A 21,493-nucleotide genomic window follows, 5' to 3' on the forward strand; every position below is an offset into this window, starting at 1 on the left:
ACAGACACGGGGAGAGCGTGCAGACTCCGCACAGTGACAAGAGCGGGGAATCAAACCCGGGTCCCTGGCACTGTGAAGCGACAATGTTAACCACTGTGCCACCCTGCCGCCCCAACCTTAACCTATAGTCTGAGGAGTGCTTTAGGGATTATTGTTGACTTTAGGGCTTCTTTGGACAGGAAGGAGCTATTGACAAGAGTTCCAAACTCCTGACCACTGCGCACTGACCTCTGCTGAAAGGACACATGGCAGTCGCTGCTGATGACTGGATCAAGCCAATCACTGATAAGGCTCACACATGACCTTCAGAGAGAAGAAAGGAACTTGAAAGTATATTTATTTTCTTTTAACGACAGTGTCACTGAAAGAGGAGGTGGCACGTGGTAACACCTATCAAAGAACGTGTTAATAAACAGAGAAATGTGCGATGGTCTTTACAGCAACATCTTGTCATCAATAGTATTGGCACCACACATTTGTGTGTGTGTATGTTCATATGGCTGCTTTTTTAGAAGCAGCTTTATGCTAATTTCTCCAGTTGGAATTCCATCATTGAGTGAGCCATATCTGTCAAGGAAGGAGGTTGGGAACTTGAAACTGGGAAAACTAACGGCTTCAATGCCCTTCAGTGAAGTAGGCCAGACTTCTCTGTTACAAGTTGGAAGAAAAAGGTCCTGACTGAACAGAACCTGCTCTTTTTTATAATAATCTTTATTGTCACAAGTAGTCTTACATTAACAGTGCAACAAAGTTACTGTGAAAAGCCCTAGTCACCACATTCCGGTGCCTGTTGGGTACACTGAGGGAGAATTCAGAATGTCCAATTCACCTAACAGCACGTTTTGCGGGACTTCTGGGAGCAAACTGGAGCACCCAGAGGAAACTCACGCAGACACAGGGAGAACGTGCAGACTCCACACAGACAGTGACCAAGCCAGGAATCGAATCTGGACGCTGGAGCTGCGAAGCAACAGTGCTAACCACTGTGCTACAGTGCCACTCTTAACCAGACACGAGAATGACAAAGGAGTATGATTCGGGGATGGCTCCATCATACTTCCTACGATCGAGGCTGTTCCCTTTTTCTTTCCAATTCTCTTCCCGCACCTAGTCATGTACTAAGGCAGATTTCCATCAATTTCCATAGCTACTAATTCCAGGAACAGGGGCGATATTCTCCGGTATCGGCGCGATGTCCGCTGACTGGCGCCCAAAACGGTGCAAATCAGTTGGGCATCACGCCGCCCCAAAGGTGCGGAATGCTCTGCATCTTGGGAGGCCGAGCCCCAACCTTAAGGGGCTAGGCCCGCGCCGGACGAATTTCCGCCCCGCCAGCTGGCGGAAAAGGCCTTTGTTGCCCCGCCAGCTGGCGCAGAAATGACATCTCGGGGCGGCGCATGCGCGGGAGCGTTAGCGGTCGCTGACGGCATTCCCGTGCATGTGCAGTGGAGGGAGTCTCTTCTGCTCTGCCATGGTGGAGACCGTGGCGAAGGCAGAAGGAAAAGAGTGCCCCCACGGCACAGGCCTGCCCACGGATCCGGGGGCCCCGATCGTGGGCCAGGCCACCGTGGGGGCACCCCCCGGGGCCAGATCGCCCCGCGCCCCCCCCCAGGACCCCAGAGCCGGCCCGCGCCGCCTTGTCCCGCCAGTAAGGTAGGTGGTTTGATCTACGCCGGCGGGACGGGCATTTTAGCAGCGGGACTTTGGCCAATCCGGGCCGGAGAATCGCGGGGGGGGGGGGGGGGGGCCGCCAACCGGCGCAACGCGATTCCCGTCCCCGCCGAATATCTGGTGCCGGAGAATTCGGCAACCAGCGGGATTCACGCCAGCCCCCGGCGATTCTCCGACCCGGCAGGGTGTCGGAGAATCTCGCCCTGGTTGTGTTGTCTGTTACCAGCGGCTTATAAATTCAGATGTGCCACTCCACGTCAAACATGGCTGACCAGGATCTCTCTCCGCTCTTACACTAGCCATCGGCATGTTTGGAAGGATTTTGCAGGTTGGCACACTCACCCTGTTTTTCCAGGCCATGAACACCCTTCCAGGGCCATCAGGTCCTGGGTGGGACTCGAACCTGCAGCTTCTGGCTCAGAGGGCAGGGATGCTGCCCACTGCACCCCAAGACTTCATTTCCTTTTTTGGGGTCCATGCCTTTTTCCTCTCCAGTGTTCGACACCCACACTCATCCACCCCCTATACCCTCCCCACTGCCCCCCCAAGCCCCCACCCCCCACTTTATTTTTGGAGAGGTGTGGGCACGATTCTCCCAAATAATTCTGGGCGCGATCTTCTGGCCATGCTAACCCCGGAGAAGCAGCTCGCCACGCTTCAGGGTGGCCGGTGAAATACAGGAGACCCCGCTCCAGGATCTACCCAACCAACGCAATCTCGTGAGATGGCGCAAGGGAATCCCGCCCACAATGGGCGGAATCAGTGCTTTGGCAAATCTGCATATTAGGGATTCAATCCCTTCACCTCGGGAACCTTGGGCGAGCGCTGTTTGTTACTGGTCCCCACAAACGGGGACCAGATTGGCGCATGTGTCAATCTGTCTGGTCCCCTTGGAGAGCCCCAGCTGCATGCCCTTTGGGCATGGAGTGGTGCCCTGGCACTGCTGGTGTCACCTGGACACGCTGGCAGTACCATATGGGGTGCCAGCTGGCAGGGGCACTGCCAGGGTGCCAAGCTGGGTATTTTCTGCGTGCGATTAGACTGGGTTGCTTTTTTCAGCCAGCATGGATACGATGGGCTGAGCGGCTCCTTTTGTCCTGCAAGGTTTATGTTTTCAGCTCTCTACTTTCATTAAAATGAATCCACTGGGACCCCCTATATTCCCCTTGGCCCGAAACTATGTACTTGCTTTTCGTTTAAACAGGCTTGTCCAACCTTCACAGGAGCGGGAGGGGGGAGAGCCGCACATTTCAATTTTTCTCATTCTCGGGACCAATGAGCAAATTTTAGAAAGATAAGGGCTGGGATTCTCCGAGCCCACGCGGGTGAGAATCCCCACCACACCACTCCCACGCCAGGCCGCAGATCGCGCCCGCGCGTTCGCCGCAGCGCAGGTGAGGGCCGTTGAAAGTGGCTCCCGCGACGTTTCTCCGCGCTCGACGGGCCGAGTGCCCCGCCGAGATCTGCCGAGTCCCGCCGGCATGGTTTACATATGGTCCCACCCAGTGGGACTTCGGAGTTCTGGCTGCGGGGGCCGTCCTGGTGGGGGGGCGGGAAAATCCGACTCCGGGGGGGGTCCTCCACGGTGGAGAGGCCCGCAATCGGGGGCTACCATTGATGGGTGCACTCATTCCGGGGGGGGGGGGGGGGGCGGTGGGGGGGGGCTATGTTCCTCCGCGCCGGGACCCTGCAGGGCTGCGCCATGTTGCGCGGGCGCCAGCGCAGAGTCGGCAACCACACGCATGCGCGGCGCGGAGACGGCTGTCGCACGTATGCGCGGACCCGCGCCGGCCTTGCAAGCTGGCTTTCGGTTGCCGGAGCAGCGCACAGCACTCCTGGCGCCAATCTAGCCCCGAAGAACAGGGGGATTGCTGGGCCTGGAGGCCGTGGACCCTGGCGTCGCTCGAGCCGGGTTTGATGCCGGCGTCAACACTTGGCCGCGATATCGGAGAATCCCGGCCGCAATTTGGCACAACAGTTTTTAAAATAAATTTAAAGTACCAATTTTTTCTTTTCCATTGAAGGGGCAACTTAGCATGGCCAATCCACCTACCCTGCACATCTTTCGGTTGTGGGGGGTGAGACCCACGCAGACACAGGGAGAATATGCAAACCCCACACGGACAGTGACACGGGGCGGGATTTGAACCTGGGACCTCAGCGGTGGGTTTGCACAACATGAAGCATGATTTTTCTTTTTTAAGCAACTTGCCGATCAAATGAAAATGCCATGGCAATAAATTAATAATTTAAATAATAAGTAATATACAGACAACCATTAATGTGTAAAAGGGTGAGAGAAGAGACTTCTGGGCACGGTTCTCCTAAAAGGGAAACAAAGTCCCCTAGCGAGCGCGTTTAGCCGCGTGTTTCCCGGCACTCACTATGAGCCTATCATCAGCAACAAGCTTGGGAGAGAAACAGGCTGAGATTGGAGGAGGAAACACTGCAGAAACCTTCAAACTCATTTACCGACAGTTTCAACAAACGATTCGAGGGCCACATTGAGGAGGCTTCACGGACTTCAATGAGGCCCTTGGGCCGTGGTTTAGTCAAGTCTGGTTTAACATGTCGTAACAGCAAAGAACTCGTGATGTGTATTTGCTTATTTCCTGCATATATTATCACCTTATTAAAGAATTGTTTCAAACACCTGAATTGTTAAATAGCCACAGTAGACACCTCAATCTGGAGTAATCCTGCCATTGGGTATCAGCGGTTGCCTCTCATTCTGACAAGTCAGAATGATTTTAAAGGTGATGGAGTATGTATCCACAACCAAACAATACAGCACCTACCGTTATTCATGTGGACAGAAACCTTGGTGACCTCTATCAGCGTGTGGGCACTCCTCCCTGCCTGAGTGCAGGCAATTATGTCTCCTCCAAATCCAAATGAGGAACGTCTGTCCCTTCAATTAAGGCGTTCACATCACAAAATATGTTTTGTTGGGTTGGTGTTGTGTTCAGCTATTTCAGCATAGAATCAAGGATCAAACATCGGCCTTTGCTATTGTACACTTGGCTGAGTGATGGGATTGGCCATGATAAATTGCTCTTAGTGTCCAAAATGGCCCTTAGTGTTGGGTGGAGGTGTTGACTTTGGGTAGGGTGCTCTTTCCAAGAGCTGGTGCAGACTCAATGGGCCGAATGGCCTCCTTCTGCACTGTAAATTCAATGATAATCTATGATTAATCTAGGACAAAGGTTCGGCACAACATCGTGGGCCGAAGGGCCTGTTCTGTGCTGTATTTTTCTATGTTCTATGGCCATGTCTTTATATCTAAGCCATCAAGAGACCACGTCAGTTCTGTCTTAATAAAGACACAAACAACACATTGGTAAAGTTTGCAGGAAAATTATATTGTCTCATTTCGCAGCAGGGCTGATGGAATCAGGCATTTTTGGTTCTTCCAGGAATTAGGCTCCCTAATGAGGTACTAATGTTTCCTTAAACAGTGCATTGGGCAAGCAATTACCAGAAATAGCATGGATCTTTCTATATTCTTTCCGTTGAGCAGCCAAACTCTGCTTGTCTATCAGTGGTGTTCCAGCCTTTGGTCCAGATTCTCTGGTGAGAACACAGTCAAACCTTGGAACTTTGAGCCAATTTTTTATAAAAAGTTCCACAGATGAATAAGCCATTTCCACATGTAGAAGAAGCATATGTGGACATATGTTTGTTGCCAGGTCTGTGCCAAGTTAGCTAACTTTGGGGGGGGGGGCACCTTTGAGGGGGAGGGATAATTACAAGAACACAAACCCGGAAGTCCAGGATGTGAGAGAGGCCGACATTCTGGCCCTTTGCTTCTCTGGTAGCCCAGAGACGGATCCTGTTGGGGTGGAGGGACTCAGAACCTCCAAACTAGAGAGGTTGGGGGGTATGGTAGGGAGGGTGGGGTTGCAGTTGTTGGCTATTTATTGAGTTATGCTGTGTTTTCCTGTTTGTTATCTGTTGGTTATCTTTTTTATATTGTTTGTGGTTTTATTTGATGTTTATTTATAAATGCCTTAATAAAAATATATTTTTTTTAAATACAAGAACACAAGACATAGGAGCAGGGTGTTTAAGATATCAATAATAAAAGCCACAAGCCCTCAAAACCACTTAACATGTGTGAACAAACATTATGAAAATTGATTGCAGAACTTAGACTGCCTGAGCTGTCAATCAGACAATGTTTCTTTGGTCCTCAGATTGGAGTGAAATAACATTTTACACATAGGGGAAAGCTATGAATGAATTACTTTTTTTCTGAAGCTTTCTCATTACAACTTCAACTATTCTCTGTAGGGTTCATTGGTTCTAGGGCAGTTTACAGTGGGTCAATGGGTATGAAAGTGCCATAACTTGGCATAGGGAGCATACAAGGCCATGGAGGGAGGGTGGGTGGGGATGGCAGAGGGGGAATGAGGTGGCATGGATGGGGCATGGGAATGTTTTGAAGATAATGGGCTATAAGGGGAATAGGGGCTCATAGGCCTTTGTGTTTTCATTTTAACTGGGGCAAAGACGCACGGCACTAAGGCAAAACTTCTGAACAGCCTGCCTCAGTGCCCCACAGCCACTTATGGCTGCCTCCAAACTTTTTCCAGGGCCGACTGCTCCACCTCCAGCCCACATTCGCCCTGCAGCCTGAGATCGGTAGGCCAAAGTGGGAATTTTCCTAATTCCCTCTAACCAACTTGAGGATGAAAATCCAGACCATATCAGAGCTGAGCCAAAGCTCTGCTTTCCGCATTTTACCCCCCCCACCCCGCCCCCCACCCCCATCCCCCACCCCCCTCCAAAGCTGTCTCCACGGGGTAAATCTCGGCCTGGATTCTCAACAGCAAAGTGATTGACAATATTGATGACCAACAGGACTCACCCTGAAATGCTGAATTAGTAGATTTTGAAGCTAAATCTTTCAACATAATTTTCTTTCAAAAGATGTTTCTTCAGGGGTATTTTATCTTGCACACTCATTCCACCTGTATGTCGCAATATCTCATTTTCTCATTAAAAAAATGTTTTAAAGTGTTTGGAGGGGGCTGTGAAAATGTTTAAATATGTTTGGGCTGTTTGGGAGTCTGATTCCATCACTGTTATTCCAGTAAAGAATGCTGAAATCAGACACACTGATACCACTGCATGGTAATTGAGATGAAATTCTCATCAACAAAACTGAATGATTTACTTCATGTCAGTGGTGAACTCACCACCAACGCTGGGCATCATGCGTCAGCAACCGGTTGAGAGAACATTGACCAAGATGGCCCTGCTGTTCTTTACAATAATGCCGCAGGATTTTTCACATCTGTTTGGGGCGACACAGTGGCACAGTGGTTAGCACTGCTGCCTCACAGCACCAGAGACCCAGGTTCGATTCCGACCTCGGGTGACCTGTGTGCATTTAGCATATTCTCCCTGTGTCTGCGTGGGTTTCCCCCGGGTGCTCCACAAGATGTGCAGTTTCGGTGGATTGGCTATGCTAAATTGCCCCGAGGTGAGGTCAATGGGGATAGGGTGGGGTACTTGGCCTGGTAGGGTGCTCTTTCAAAGGGACAGTGTGGACCCGATAGGCCAAATGGCCTCCTTCTGCACTGTAGGGATTCTATGAAATGACAGAGAGGACCCCAGTTCCTCATCTGAAAGGTGGCACCCCTGACAGCTCCCTAGGTACTGCACTGAAGTGCCTGTGTCGGTTATATCCGCTCAAGTCTCTGGTGGGATTGTAGCCCCCTGAGTTTTTGACTCGGTGAGGTGCTACCAAGTCCCGGTTACCACCTAAGAATGGAAGCTTGGGTGAGCTACTGGAAGGCAGCTGATGCTAGGCGTGAGGGAGAGGAAACTTGAGGGGTGGCTTGTGTGGGTGAAACAGTCTTAAAGCAGTGAAACCATCAACCCTTGCCGTGGCGTCTTTACATTGCTGATATTGGGGTAGATTTCCAACTTGCTCTTTGAATGCCAAACATCAATGGAAATGAAAGTTAGCTAGTAAAATGCCCGTTTTACACCCAGGCAGTAAATTCAAAATCTACACCATTCCGTTTAAAATATTTTCATCTCAAGGCGGAAGTTATCTGCAGAGTATATAGCAAAAGTTATAAATACTGAACCCTCACCCTAATTCCGCCTGCTCAATTTCCAAATGTCCCGCCTCCCTTCAGTGTCCTTCATCTGTGAGTGTGGACTCCATGTGACTTCCTACTTCTGGGGCATTACTATATACAAAATGGCTGCCATATTCACTTTAGTAACTTGAGGAAGCCGGCGGTAATGGAAAAAAGATTTATTGAAACTACATGCAATGCGCTGCCCACGGTAGTAACTCTCTCCCAATCCAGTCCTTGTTGGGACAACCAATAACTCCGGGCCCTGCTTGGGCCAGCTTTTATGTGCAGTCTTTAACGAGTTTCAGCTGGGTGCCTCCCCCCCCCCCCCCCCCCTCCCCCCCCCCCCCCCCCCCCCCACCCCCTGCCGCCAACCTGGAAAGCTCATACGCCACGGGTCCCATGGGGTGATCGACAATGGTTTCCCCATGGTCCTCGTGGGGGTTATGACATTCACCTATACAGGCAGTCCTCAACTTTACAATGTTCGAGTTCCAACAAATGGCACTTACAACCTTTATAAGTTGACAATCTGCTTTGACTTTACAACGCCAGTTTCAACTTACCAACACAACACCCAGCGAGCCAATTATGATGTTCCACCTTTCACAACCTCAGGAAGGGCCAATTGCTTCTCAGATACAGTATAGAAGTGTTTTTGAAAATGTAGGCATGATTATATCATGGAAATAACACTGCTGGGAGGTAATTATACTGAAGCAAGATCTCAAAAATGTTTCTCTATTCAGTGAAGATAGGGCATTGTTTCAGGAACCAACCCCCCCCTTTTACAACATTGTTCCCATGGGAAAATCGGTTCCGACTTAAGACGCTTTGACTTTTACAACACGGTTTTCGGGAATCAATTGAGTCGTATGTCCGAGGATTCTCTGTACTTTACAGAAGGAGTAAATACTGATGGCCCCAAAAGATAGACAAGGACAGGATGTTTTTTAATGAGCCCGTGAAATTTTGATTTTATTGTCTTGACACTCGTGACCACTTTAAACTGTATCATTTTGTCTCCATGTAATCATTTAGGAATAAACTACACAATTGGTTTGAGGGGCGCACACTTCACTCCTTTCCTGCTCGCAACAATTGCTTACGGAACAGTAGTCTCTGTTCTTCTCAGTTTCTCTCTGTTGCTCCTCTTAAACTCCAAAATTTATAAAGTGGAGATCTCCTTGCTGCGTCCCTCAACTTGCAATCCTTAAGTTGTCACAGCCAAGTTTGGCCGCGTCTGGTCGCTTTATCCCAATTTACCTGAGCTTCTTCTTCACTCCTACCAAGCCCGCAATAGCCCATACACTGGACATTGATTGTTCAATGAGGAAAAGGCACTGAAGCTGTAGCTGGATAGTCATCACCAGAGCTCACGCCTCCTTCAGAAACCTCTGTCAAAAAACAGATGCATCAACTCTGTGTGTCCATCAGCAGGTGATAGAGTTCTGTCCCATGAAGGTGTAGTTTTTCATGACTCCTTTAAAAGAAAAGTGAACATAGGACGGGAATTTACTGCCTCGTCACGGAGGGAGCTGGACCGGAAGATACGGCGAGCCCTTCAAAACTCCATGGACTCCATCAGGAAAAGAAAATCCCGCTGGTGGGTGAGGCCATCAAACTCCACCCTATAGAAATGGGTCATTTTGGAAGAATGCAATACTTGTTACCTCTGACTTTAAATGTTGCCCGGGTTAATGAAATGAAAGCCACTTCTCTCCACTGGTGGTCAAGGGTTTGTATAGTTTGGACAATCTCTACCTCGTTTTGAATAGGCATGGCCCGCAGTGTGAAATGCCAATCATTTTGGCATTCTCGCTCAGAAGCACCAAGGGGCAGAGATTCTCCGGCCGCACCCGCCCGGCGCGCGGAAATCCTCCCCCGAAGTCAGCGGAAATTTACGTGATCCCCGTCCGGTCCATGGCGATCTTGCAGCAAAGAATCCAGCCCATCTTCTGTGTACCAAATGCAAATAAAAGCACGCATGGATTTTATTTTTCTGCACTGTAGGGATTCTATGATTCTGAGCTGGGGTCAAAGGTACATGGGGGGATGGGGGAGCAGGATCTCTGGTGTGCAATTGGTCTTGCGCATTGGTGCAAAACTAAAGGTAAGGTAAAGTGGCCATAGTCCCCGATGACCATAAGCTGCTTTCCCCTTTGAGGGGGAGAGCTGACTGGTGGTGGTTTTTAACCTGAGGATCACCACACCTCAGGCGAGGGGCAAGGTTGAGAAGACGGGGACCTTCATGAATAACCTATGCAAAACTATCAATGGGGAATCGGCAGCATTGTTTTCCATTTTGCCTGGAATTCCTATTCCATTGGCTGATTGAGCAGAGTTGGTTTGGAAAGATTCCTACAAATGAATGGGCGAAGGAGCTAACCTAACCCAACGGTACTTAAATTTGACCACTTCCTAATTTCAGTTGTTTGCGTATTAATTTGGCTTTCTTTTCTTGCTATGTTCAGTAACTTCCAGATATCAGCTACACTTTGAATCAAAAAATTTATGGCATCTAGTGAAATAAATTTGACAAATATTACAATCAATAATGATCCTTTCATTACTCTATTTTAAAAGCCATTGACAATTAGGCTCACTCTAAGTTGATTGTAATGCTCAACCTGTTATTAAATGGTGCCTTAGTGAAATTGTATTCCTGAAAAGGGTCACCCTCTTTCAAAAGATTCTCCATGAGGGACGCTGCTTGAGTTAACGGGGCTCCTCATTGGGAAGCGCCACTTTGTCAGGGGACCTTAGTGTTGATTGCTCTCCACATGAGTGAAACCGCACTGAGGAACCTTCTGTGGAATAAATTGCATGTTGCTACAGAAGATGGTCTATCAAAGCAGACAAACGCATATGTCAGGTAAAAAATAAATTTGTGTTTTTAATTACATCAGCAGTAAATGATATGTTCAACCATGAAATAATGTTACATATTGAACTAATGGCTTCAGCGCACAAAATGGCAGCTTAGGTTACTTCAGCAAGAGCTCTGAAAGGCTGCCACATTCCACAATCACGCAATGCTATCAAAATAAACAAAGCTGGCTCGATGTTACCTCTGAGAAAAATATTATTTCTTATTCAAAAAGATTAAGACAGAAATAGATGGACTTTTGAAACACAGCAGTGGGTTTAAACCGTTATCTTTTCATGCTGTGGATCCTGGGTTTGAAAGTTACCAGACTGATGGGATGCAAATTTCACACAGTATGCTGACTGGAGGAAGTATTTAATTGAGGCAACAAGGGCATCACCCGTGGTGGTGGTGGGAATGAAAGTGAGCCCCGTGCCCCCTCTTTTCCGGAAGGCCCGCCACATTAGGTGGCAATCAGTCACTTAACTGGGCTGCAGTTGGCCTCTTCAGGGATCAAGGACCCCACAGGTAGGAATCGAGAGCTGCCTGCTGACGGAGGTTGACAACTCTTCACTGCTCGCCGGCGCCACCAGGGAGGTGATGGTTGTTACTTGTACTACACTCGTCCGAGGCGCAGGATCGCCAATGGACCCAAGCATTGATGAATGAGTGGTGTCACAGAGTAAGTGTCATTGGGGGAGAAAGGTCGCAGCAAGGACAAGAGTGGAGGTGCGGCGCCGTGGGGTGAGGGGGAGGGGACAGCAGGCCACACTTTCCTGGTGCCAGGTCCCCCGATCATGCACTGAATAGCTTTGAATGATGAACCCCTTGCCACCCCGGAAGCCCACATGCAACACACAAACGTTTGCTGTGCGGGTTTACTGCACGACCGGCCCCCTCATCTGCCTCAGGGTGAATAGCAGCGGAGACGTCATGAGGTCCAAAAGTGGGCCTTCCCAACACAAACTTAATTGGGACATGGGCGGAAAGTCTGTGGGATCACATACACCATCTTCTCCCCAGTTGAATGCCCCATCACCACCAAAGGTTCCTGGAGGGAGGGCATTCTATTCTGTCCTTAGGAGTGAAATAAGCTTGGAGAGACAATTGATGGAAGCAGAACAAAATCTTTCACAAAATTTGACACTTTGAATCTGAAAGGCCACAAGGACAGTTGTTGTGGGGAATGAAATTTCACAGTGCTGTGGTTGCCAGTCAGACTGGAGGTTGAAGCCTGGGGGCTGAATTTTCCTGACCCCAAGGTACTGGACTTGGAGGCAGGGAGGCAAGTTGGGTGAGGAAATAGGGTGGGACCCACACCGGGACAGCTCCCAATGCATTCCCACCGGCAATCTCAGGGGGCTGTAGGGAGGCCGCCATCTCCATGGACACAGCCCCTCTCCAGCAGATTGGGCTGCCACCGGCGTCAGAGATTCTGTGCCCAAAAGAAGAGGTTGCCAATGGGGAAGACTAGACCTGGTCCAAACAATGCATCTAAGGGGAGGAGGGGTTACCATTCAATTCAAGGAGTCTAATGGCTTTGCACCTAATAATATTAGTGGCAGGTTACCTTTCATGTCAATGGGCCTGATGTCTTTGCACTCATAATTTTTAAGTCATACCCAACCCTCGGAGGACACCTCTGTGTTCAGACATCCTCCTGCTTTCCAACCTGCCTCAGCGACATTCACCTCTACCAATGAGGCCCCAGAACTTCCAGCCCTCTGATTAGGTCAGCAGCATTGGGGGCCCACCCACCATCTTCAGTGGAACACTCAAAGCATGGGCAGCCAACCAGGAGGCCATCGCTAGGGAGACTGTGTCAGTGGCGCACTGCCCGGAAAGTGGGTGTTCAGGACCTCCATCTGGCCCTGATAGCAGGATTCTGAAGCACAACAGAAAATCCAGGCCATGAGATCAGGGCAGTGGGCAGTGCAGAAGAGGTTTCACTGTGATAACTGTGCTGTACCTGCTCTTGGAGTGATCAGTGTAAAGTCTACGACAAGTAACACAACCTGGAGTGCAGAAAAGTTGCACGATTCATATCGCCGTGGGTTAAACACGTGTTGGGAAAGGGGAATGTACTCTGATGGGTTTCCTTAGCAGAGTCCAGGATCAACTTCACTTCTAGATCCCTCTGTGCAACAGCAAAATATGCAGGTCACCCTCCCACCCCACGAGCAAAGCGAAGGTCAGTGTTTAGAACTGGTGCTGGGCGCGGAGGAAGGAGCAGCGAGGTCAGAGTGAACAGTAGACTGAAGATTATAATCAGTGCACCGACAAATCTAAACACATCGATATTCCCAATCCCGTCAATCAGGTCAGCATTGCACTGAGCAATCGGACCTGTGGCTGGTATTGATACTACTGGAGGCTGAACTGATTAAATGTTTCAGCTGGCCCAGCCAACGTGAGGCATTGGAGAAAACGATCATTTAAATTCCCCAAAACAGGACACAGCCAGAGCTAATTTGTCAACAGCAGCCCCACAGCTCCCTGAAAGGTTGTCTGAAAAATGCATCATCCTTTCTCCGAAGGCTTCCGAAATTAAAAAGTGAAGGAGATCCGTCTCCCAGAGAGTGTTTGCTGGGCTGAATCCCAGTCAGAGAGGATGTCCACGCCAAGGGAGTGGGGTGGGGGGGGGGGGGGGGGGAATCGGGGGGGGAGGGGGGGGGAGGTGAGCGAGGGGTTTGATCTTTAGGGTTACATATTTTCAGTTTTCTCCATCCTGGTAATTTGAAACTCATGAGAAGTGTCAGCCATTTTGGCTTTGTTCCTGCAAAGGGATAAGAAAGAAAAATTATGAGTAATGTTGCCACGCTCGATCAAATGGCAAAGAACGAGCTAGACCATCTGCAAATGAGGATGAATGTGTGACTTAGAACCATAGAATGCCTACAGTGCAGAAGGAGGCTATTCAGCCCATTAGGTCTGCACCCTACCTAGGCCCACTCCCCCACCTATCCCCGTAACGTCACAAACATCCCTGGACACAAAGGAGCAATTTTAGGATGTAAAATCCACCTAGCCTGCACATCTTTGAATTGTGAGAGGAAACCGGAGCACTCGGCGGAAACCGTGCAAACTCCACACAGTCACTCAAGGCCAGAATTGAACCCGGGTTCCTGGCGCTGTGTGGTAGCAGTGCTAACCACTGTGCCACCGTGCCGCCCCAGAGCAGGCTGAAAATACATAGCCGGTCAGGTAATATCTGCAGAGATAACATCTCAGTTTGATCAGAACTGGGAAAAGTGAAAAATGTAACAGGTTTTGAGTAAGGCAGGAAAAGAGGGAGGGGAGGAATAAACAAAGAGAAGGCCAGTAACAGGGTGGAAGGTAGGGATGATTGCAGAACCAGCAATTCAAGGGCAAAATAGGGGTTGGTGAAGGGCAAGAGGGGTGGTAATGGGAAAAATAATGAGAGTTGTACTGGAGAGCTGAAGATGAAAGTAAGCAGAATCGCCACCAATAATTGCTGCAGAAAAAATAGGAGGTGGTTATGATGTGAAATTATTGAAAACAACGTTGTCTGTAATTTTATGTGACCCCCCCCCCCACCCCCTACCCTTCTGGAAATATGTTAGGAGGGTCTTTGTTGTTTAATCAGATGGGATGGTGGGAGGTGGGGGGTGGGTTTACTGCCTCTGTTGCTATTTAATCAATGGCGGGGTAGCTGGTGGGCAGTTTGTCCATCCTTAGGCTTACTGGAGCCCTCAAGTAGCCAATTAATTGCCACAGCTGGTGTTGTATCAGCGGCAGATGGGCATTCGTCACTTAGGAGTCCACTCAATAAAGTCCGCCAGCCTCCATGTGGTCTCGGTGGGGGTATCCCTCCTGATCGGGCGTCCTGTGTCACATGGAGACCGCCCCCCCCCCTCCCCCTCCTCCAACCACCGCCACCACCCAGGCCAGTGGAAAGAGCTGCCTCTGTTGGAAGGCCACCCTGCCCTTGCAACTGACTCCTCCCCATCCCTTGCAGGAGCCTCAGTGAACCCCCGACCCCACTTATATACACCCCAAGACTCCTACACCATGGCTGCTCTTGGGACGGCTGCATTCCCAGCTGTGGCCACCACTCACAATAGCCTAGCTGGAAATAAAGAACTTCCCTCCTGTTGATTGACCAGCAGATCTATGAGGAGGGATATCCTGCCTCAGAGGGACGGCAGCCATGACGGCCAAATAATTACAAACGAAAACAGAAAATACTGGACAATCGTAGCAGGTCTGGCAGCATCCGTGAAGAGAGAAGGGAGCTAACGTTTTGAGTCTGGATGACTCTTTGTCAAAGCTTGAATAATCTGAGCAGCATAAAACTCAGTTGTAGCTTCCATGGCTTGTGGAGACAGGCTTGCTCCTGACTTTCCAGTCGGTGAGCAGGGCCCCCACATTCACGGGAAATCCAGGCCTTTGAGTCTGTAAAGTTACAAAATGTCGAATCAGAAAACAGAGCTATCAGCTATGTCCATTTTATTTCTGCTCCTACTCCTTGCTCTCCCTCCTAGAACCTCAACAGGGTTCCAATTGTCCTCATCTTGCACCCCGTTAGCTGGCACCCCATTAGCTGACACTTTCCCATGCAAGAGAAGGTACAACACCTATAGCTGTCCTCCCTTCCCACCGTTCAAGGCCCAAAATACTTCTTGCAGATGAAAAAGTGAATTAGCTGGACTACTTTCACTTTAACTTACACTATTTGCTATTCACAATGTCGTCTCCTCCATGTTAGGAAACCCAGATACAGAGTGATCCAGAGCTCAAAGAGAAAATGCTGGAAAATCTCAGCAGGTTTGGCAGCATCTGTCAGAAGAGAAAAGAGCTAACGTTTCGAGTCCAGATGACCCTTTGTCAAAGCTAAAAGACAGAGAAAGTGGGAAATATGTATACTGTGGAGTGAGAGAACGAAAGATGAGTCATAGCCACAGAAACCAAGGGAACAGAGTGCTAATAGCCACAGAAACCAAGAGAAAGAGTGCTAACGGCAGGCCCCAGAGAGAACTAAAGGTGTGAAAGGCCAAACAGCAGAGAAACTAATATCAGAGGGTAAACTGTGACAGATGTAGATGTGGGGGGAGGGGAAAGGAGGAGCAAAGGGGAGAAAAGTTAAGGAAAAGGGGATAAGATAGGGGGGTAAATATATATAAAGAAAGACGAGAAAGAAAGAAATGGTAAAAGACAGTTAAAATGAAATGGGATGAAAACAACTGGGTCGAGGTGGGGTAGAGCTAATCATCTGAAGTTGTTGAATTTGATGTTGAGACCGGAAGGCTGTAGCGTGCCGAACCAGAAGATGAAATGTTGTTCCTCCAGTTTGTGTTGAGCTTCACTGGAACATTGCAGCAGGCCAAGGCAGACATGGGAGTCTTGTGTTAAAATGGCAGGCAACGGGAAGGTTGGGGTCCTGAATGAGCACAGACCGAAGGTGCTCAGCAAAGCAATTACCCAGTCTGCGTTTGGTCTCTCTGATATCGAGGAGACCACATTGGGAGCAGCGAATACAATCGACCAAACTGAAAGAGGTGCAAGTGAAACGCTGCTTAACCTGGAATGAGTGTTTTGGGCCTGGGATGTTAAGCATGGAAGAGGTAAATGGGCAGGTGTTACACCTTCTGTGATTTCATGGGAAGGTGCCATGGGTGATGGGAGAGGTACTGGGTATGGTGGAGGAGTGGACTAGATTATCTCGGAGGGAACAGTCTCTGCGGAATGCTGACAGAGGGAGTGAAGGGAAGATGTGTTTGGTGGTGGCATCACACTGGAGTTAGCGAAAATGGCGGAGGATTATGCTTTGCATACGGAGAATGGTGGGATGAAATGTGAGAGCGAGGGAGACTCTATGCATGTTCTGGGAGGGAGCAAGGGTAGTGGCGCGGGAGATGGACTACACACTGTTGAGGGCCCTGTCAACAACTGTAGATCCTGGACTTGTCATTTCAACTCTCTGCCCCGTCTCACTTTGATCTCCAGTCTTAGGCCTCCTTCAGACTGTGGGTTGGAGTGCCCCCCCCCTCCCCCAGGGCATGTTTTCCAGTGGCAGAGGTGGCTCACTATTGACCAGTGGATAGGGCGGGGGAGAATCTCTTGAATGTGGAGACTGATGTGGTGGAAGGTGAGGACAAGGGGAATCCCATTAAGATTCTGAAAGGGAGTGGGAAGGGGTGAGTGCAGAGTACATGAAATGGGACAGAGACAGTTGATGGCCCAGCTTCTCAGTCACGTGCTTTACAGCCTTCCAGTATCACCAATTTCAGACCATAGCCATTACTCCTATTTTCAGATCGCACCTGTGGTTAATGATTCCGTTGTTGCAGTTTCTCTCCCTTTTTTAAAAATTTGTCCCATTTCCATCTCCTTTTGCCTTGAACCATATCCTTTTTGTCAATTCATCTTCCATACCCACCCTGTGTCGTTTATTCCTTTGTCCCACACATCATAGAATTTACTCCCCCCTTTTTCCTCTACCTCCTTAAAACCTCTTCAATCGTCATTTCTTTTCCACTTTTAGTTAAAAGTCAATAATCCAAAAATTAACTTTGTTTTCCAGCTGTAGATACTGCTTGGTCTGGTGGCTCTTGTTTTTATTTCAGTTGCCCAGCATCCACAGTATTTTGCTTTTCTATGGTTCTGTGCTTATAAGATTATTCTCTTAAAATAGTCAAAGCACTGAATCTGTTCACATTGCATCTCGGATCTTTAGTAGCCACAGGCACGGAAACTAATGAAGCCTTCAGCAATATTTTTGCACTCAGTTCTAAAGGAATTGAAATCAGCCGATGGAACTCTTTTTTAGAAAGGGTCAGGGTAGAAGATCTCCCGGTTAACTGTTAATAGGGTTCATCGATGGCCACACACTTATGGTGAGGAATGCCCCCTTAAACCAGCTGCACGCTTGTAGAATTCCCTACAGTGCAGAAGGAGCATCCAGCCCATCGGGCCTCTGAAACAGCACACCACCTAGGCCCACTCCCCTGCCCTTTCCCCGTAGCCCAACCTAACCTGCAGCTCTTTGGACTGTGGCTATTACATCAGCTGCCTGTGCCCTAAACTCTGGAATTCCCTCCCTGAAGCTCCCCACCTCTCTGCCTCTGAGACACCCCTCGAAATATTTGATCAAGGTTTTTGGTCACCTGCCCTAATATGCCCTTATGTGGCTCCATGTCAGTTTTTTGTCCATGTACACTCCTGTGAAGCACCTTGGAATATGTTATTATATTGAAGATGCAAGTTGTTGAAAACTGAAATTTGAAACAAAATAAAACTAATCGAATCCAAATGCACAATGGCTGTAAACTGCAAAGAATTGCTACTTTACTGCAAAAAGTCAAGCATTGCAGCTTTATCAGTACTTGTGATGGCAGTTTCCCCACAGCAGTATACTTTGAAAGGCATTCAGTAATGGCTTGACGGCTTAGTTAGTAATTTCTGATTTTAAAGACAACACTGACATTTGACCCTAAATAAATGCACTAATGAGGGTCATTGCAGAGCCAGTGCAGGCCCATTGGTCCAGTATAAAAAGGGAACAAGGTGCCGAATTTCCAATAGGATGTGGAGATGGTACCAGAGGTGGGTGAGCCTGCAAAATTCCCACTACTGGCTGGCATGCCATCATTGTCCCACCTCTGGCCAATTTTCCTTGAGGTTGGATGAGTGTGGGGACAGTGTTTGGGACTGGTGGTACTTATCAGTCAGAGGAAGGCAGCCAATCAGGTCAATTCAATTGCCCATTTATTGTCAGAAACTGTTCTCTGCAATTTTCCACATGATGGGACAAACGCCTCCTCTGAGATCGCGACCTGGCCAATGTATTGAAGCTACGTCCTGGCAGCAAACCAGGGGATATCACCGCTGAACTTACCCCATCTGCCCCCCATGGCTGTGATTGCCAGAAGACATCCTCGCAGCTGTGGCCACATTTTATTTTTAATCTCTGAAAAAGTCTTCAGAGAGTTCCTCCACGTTGAGGTGCACTCTAATTTACAGCCTACTGTAGTGATATGCATGTGCACATCAATGTATATAGTTATCTTTCAATGTAGAAAGTTATCTGCATGGCCTCCGACCAGCAGGGGGCGATAGAAATACACCATGTGACTAGAGCGATTCGGCAGTTGGTCGTAAGTCCCTGCATCGGTTATTGTGAGTTCCTGACTGGCATTTCCTCCCGGCGGCAGGATTTGAAACCAAAAACAGTATTTTCGCCCATTGTTTCTGTGCCCATTTTTCTGCTTGATAAATGGTTGTTTTTCTGCCCTCTCTGGCCCGGGTTTTGTGCTCCTGGGTTTTTGCACTCTCGTTCCCTGTTTTTTGCTCCCAGTTCCATTTCCTCTGTGCCCAGGTTGATCATTTCTTCTAGGTTCAGTTTTCCTTTCCCTCTGTACCAGTTTTAAAATCACTCCGCATCTGTTCCACGAGGAACAGACGCAGCACTCCAGTCCCAGCAGATGCTGCGCCATGAACAAATTATGGCAGTCACTTCAACTTCCTCCTCAACTATCTCACGGTTTGAAGCCTCCATTAAAATGGCTGACAAAGGAAGCTAATACAAGTTCTGCATTGCTGCCAGCCCTCATTTCCAGACTTTGACAAAAAGACAGGTAAGGAGGGTGTTGTACCCCCAATAATGACGCTAGAGTGTAAAACGGTAAAGAAGGCTTTAATAAGCTAAGAACTAGCCTGGTGCCGATACAGGTGCTTGCTCGGTGCTGCCTGCAAGGCGGCCCCTTCTATATGATTCCCAGGTGGGACATCACCTTACATGATGATAAGGGTACAGTAATAGAATAACCGTTCATCATATTCGCCCCCTGTTTAAAAAAACGAAGTCCGGCGGGGGTGAAGTGGAATCATAAGTCCATTCATTTCGGCGGCCTGATCATCCTCATCGATCTCTTCAGCTTGGGCGGTGGTGCAGCGGTCCCGGGCACCTTAGTTGAGGGTACGTCCGGGAGCATGGTGGTCGGAGTAGGGGATCGGGGCGCAGTGGAAATAGCTGGGGCTGGGGGTAGCGGTGCTGGCGCCTGCGGGGGTGTAGAGGGGGGGGCAGCGCTAGACAGTGTTCACTGACTGGGGGGGGGGGGGGGGGGACACCAGCGGGTGCCAGATCCCGGAGGGAAACCGTATCTTGCCTGCCATCGGGGTACTCGACGTAGGCATATCGGGGGTTCGCATGTAGTAATCAGACCCTCTCGGCCTCGCGTACCTCCGGAGAAGAACAGGTCCCGGAGCCATCAGCCAAGGTGGAGGCCGGACCCCGGAGGTGGACTTCCTGGAGAAGACAAACAAGCAGTTGTGAGGGGTTTCATTCGTGACCGTGCAGAGGAGTGACCCATTGGAGTGTAGGGCATCGGGTACAACCTCCTGCCAGCGGGTGGTTGGGAGACGTCTCGGCCGTAGGGTCAGAAGGACAGCCTTCCAAACTGTCGTGTTCTCCCTCTCCACCTGCCCGTTTCCCCGCGGGTTATCACTGGTCCTTGCTGAGCAGATACTGATGCAGTTCATGGCTCATGAACGATGTACCCCGGTCGCTGTGGATATAAGCGGGGAAACCAAACAGGGTGAAGATGCTGTGCAGTGCCTTTATCACGGTGGCCAAAGTCATGTCGGGACAGGGGACAGCGAATGGGAAGCGGGAGAACTCGTCGATGATGGTGAGGAAGTAGGCATTGCGATTGGTGGACGGGAGGGGGCCCTTGAAGTCCACGCTTAGTTGCTCAAAGGGCCCCGAGGCCTTCACGTGACGAGCCTTGTCTGGCCGGTAGAAGTACGGTTTGCACTCCATGCAGATCTGGCAAGCCCTGGTCATGGCCTTGATATCCTCAGTGGAGTAAGGTAAGTTGTGGGCCTTGATAAAGTGGACGAGCCGGGTAACCCCCGGGTGACAGAGGTCATTGTGGATGGGTTGCAGGCGGTCCTCCTGCGCGTTGGCGCACGTGCCGCGGGACAGGGCATCTGGGGCTCGTTGAGCTCCCCTGGACGATACTTGATATCGTACTTATAGGTGGAGAGTTTGAGCCTCCATCTCAACATTTTATCATTTTTTATTTTGCCCCGTTGTGCGTTATCGAACATAAAGGCGACCGACCATTGGTCAGTGATGAGGGTGAACCTCCTACCGGCTAGGTAGTGCCTCCAGTGCCGCACAGGCTTCACAATGGCTTGTGCCTCCTTCGCGACTGCAGAGTGCCGAATCTCGGAGGCGGTGAGGGTCCGGGAGAAGAACGCTACTGGTCTGCCTGCCTGCTTGAGGGTAGCAGCCAGGGCGATGTCTGACGAATCGCCCTCTACCTGGAAAGGGATAGTTTCGTCCACTGTGTGCGTAGTGGCCTTCATGATGTCAGCCTTGATGCGGCTGAAGGCCGATCGGGCCTCAGCCGACAGGGGAAATATCGTGGTCTTTATGAGTGGCTGGGCTTTGTCTGCATATTTGGGGACCCACTGAGGGTAATAGGAGAAAAGCCCGAAGCACCGTTTGAGGGCCTTGAGGCTGCGGGGGAGGGGATGTTCCCGGCATGCGGCCGGGGTCGGGACCTAGGACCCCGTTTTCCACGACATAGCCGAAGATGGCTAGCCGGGATGTGTGGAAAACGCATTTTTCCTTGTTATAGGTCAGGTTGAGGGCTCGGGCGGTCTGGAGGAACTTTTCGAGGTTCGCGTCATGGTCCTGCTGATCATGGCCGAGATGATGACGTTGTCCAAGTATGGGTATGTCGCCCGCAAGCCGTACTGGTCCACCACTTGGTCCATCGCCCTCTGGAAGACGGAGATCCAATTTGTGACGCCGAAAGGGACCCTGAGGAAGTGGAAGAGCCGCCGGCTGCTTCAAAGGTAGTATCGGAGCGGTCTTTCGGTCGGATAG

The 21,493-nt window shown here is 49.8% G+C and overlaps 1 protein-coding gene across 3 annotated transcripts in view; it reads right to left on the reverse strand.

The window, feature by feature from the left end:
• Positions 1-13,279: 13,279 nt before the first annotated feature.
• Positions 13,280-21,493, reverse strand: part of susd2 (sushi domain containing 2) — a 353,392-nt gene continuing 345,178 nt past the window's right edge. For all 3 annotated transcript variants that reach the window (XM_072497158.1, XM_072497185.1, XM_072497149.1), the window contains one exon: positions 13,280-13,411. In XM_072497158.1, coding sequence (XP_072353259.1) covers positions 13,339-13,411 — 73 coding nt within the window. In that variant the 3' untranslated portion in view covers positions 13,280-13,338. The remainder of the gene's footprint in view (positions 13,412-21,493) is intronic.

Source organism: Scyliorhinus torazame, chromosome 1, assembly GCF_047496885.1.
Source record: "Scyliorhinus torazame isolate Kashiwa2021f chromosome 1, sScyTor2.1, whole genome shotgun sequence".
NCBI classification, from domain to species: domain Eukaryota; kingdom Metazoa; phylum Chordata; class Chondrichthyes; order Carcharhiniformes; family Scyliorhinidae; genus Scyliorhinus; species Scyliorhinus torazame.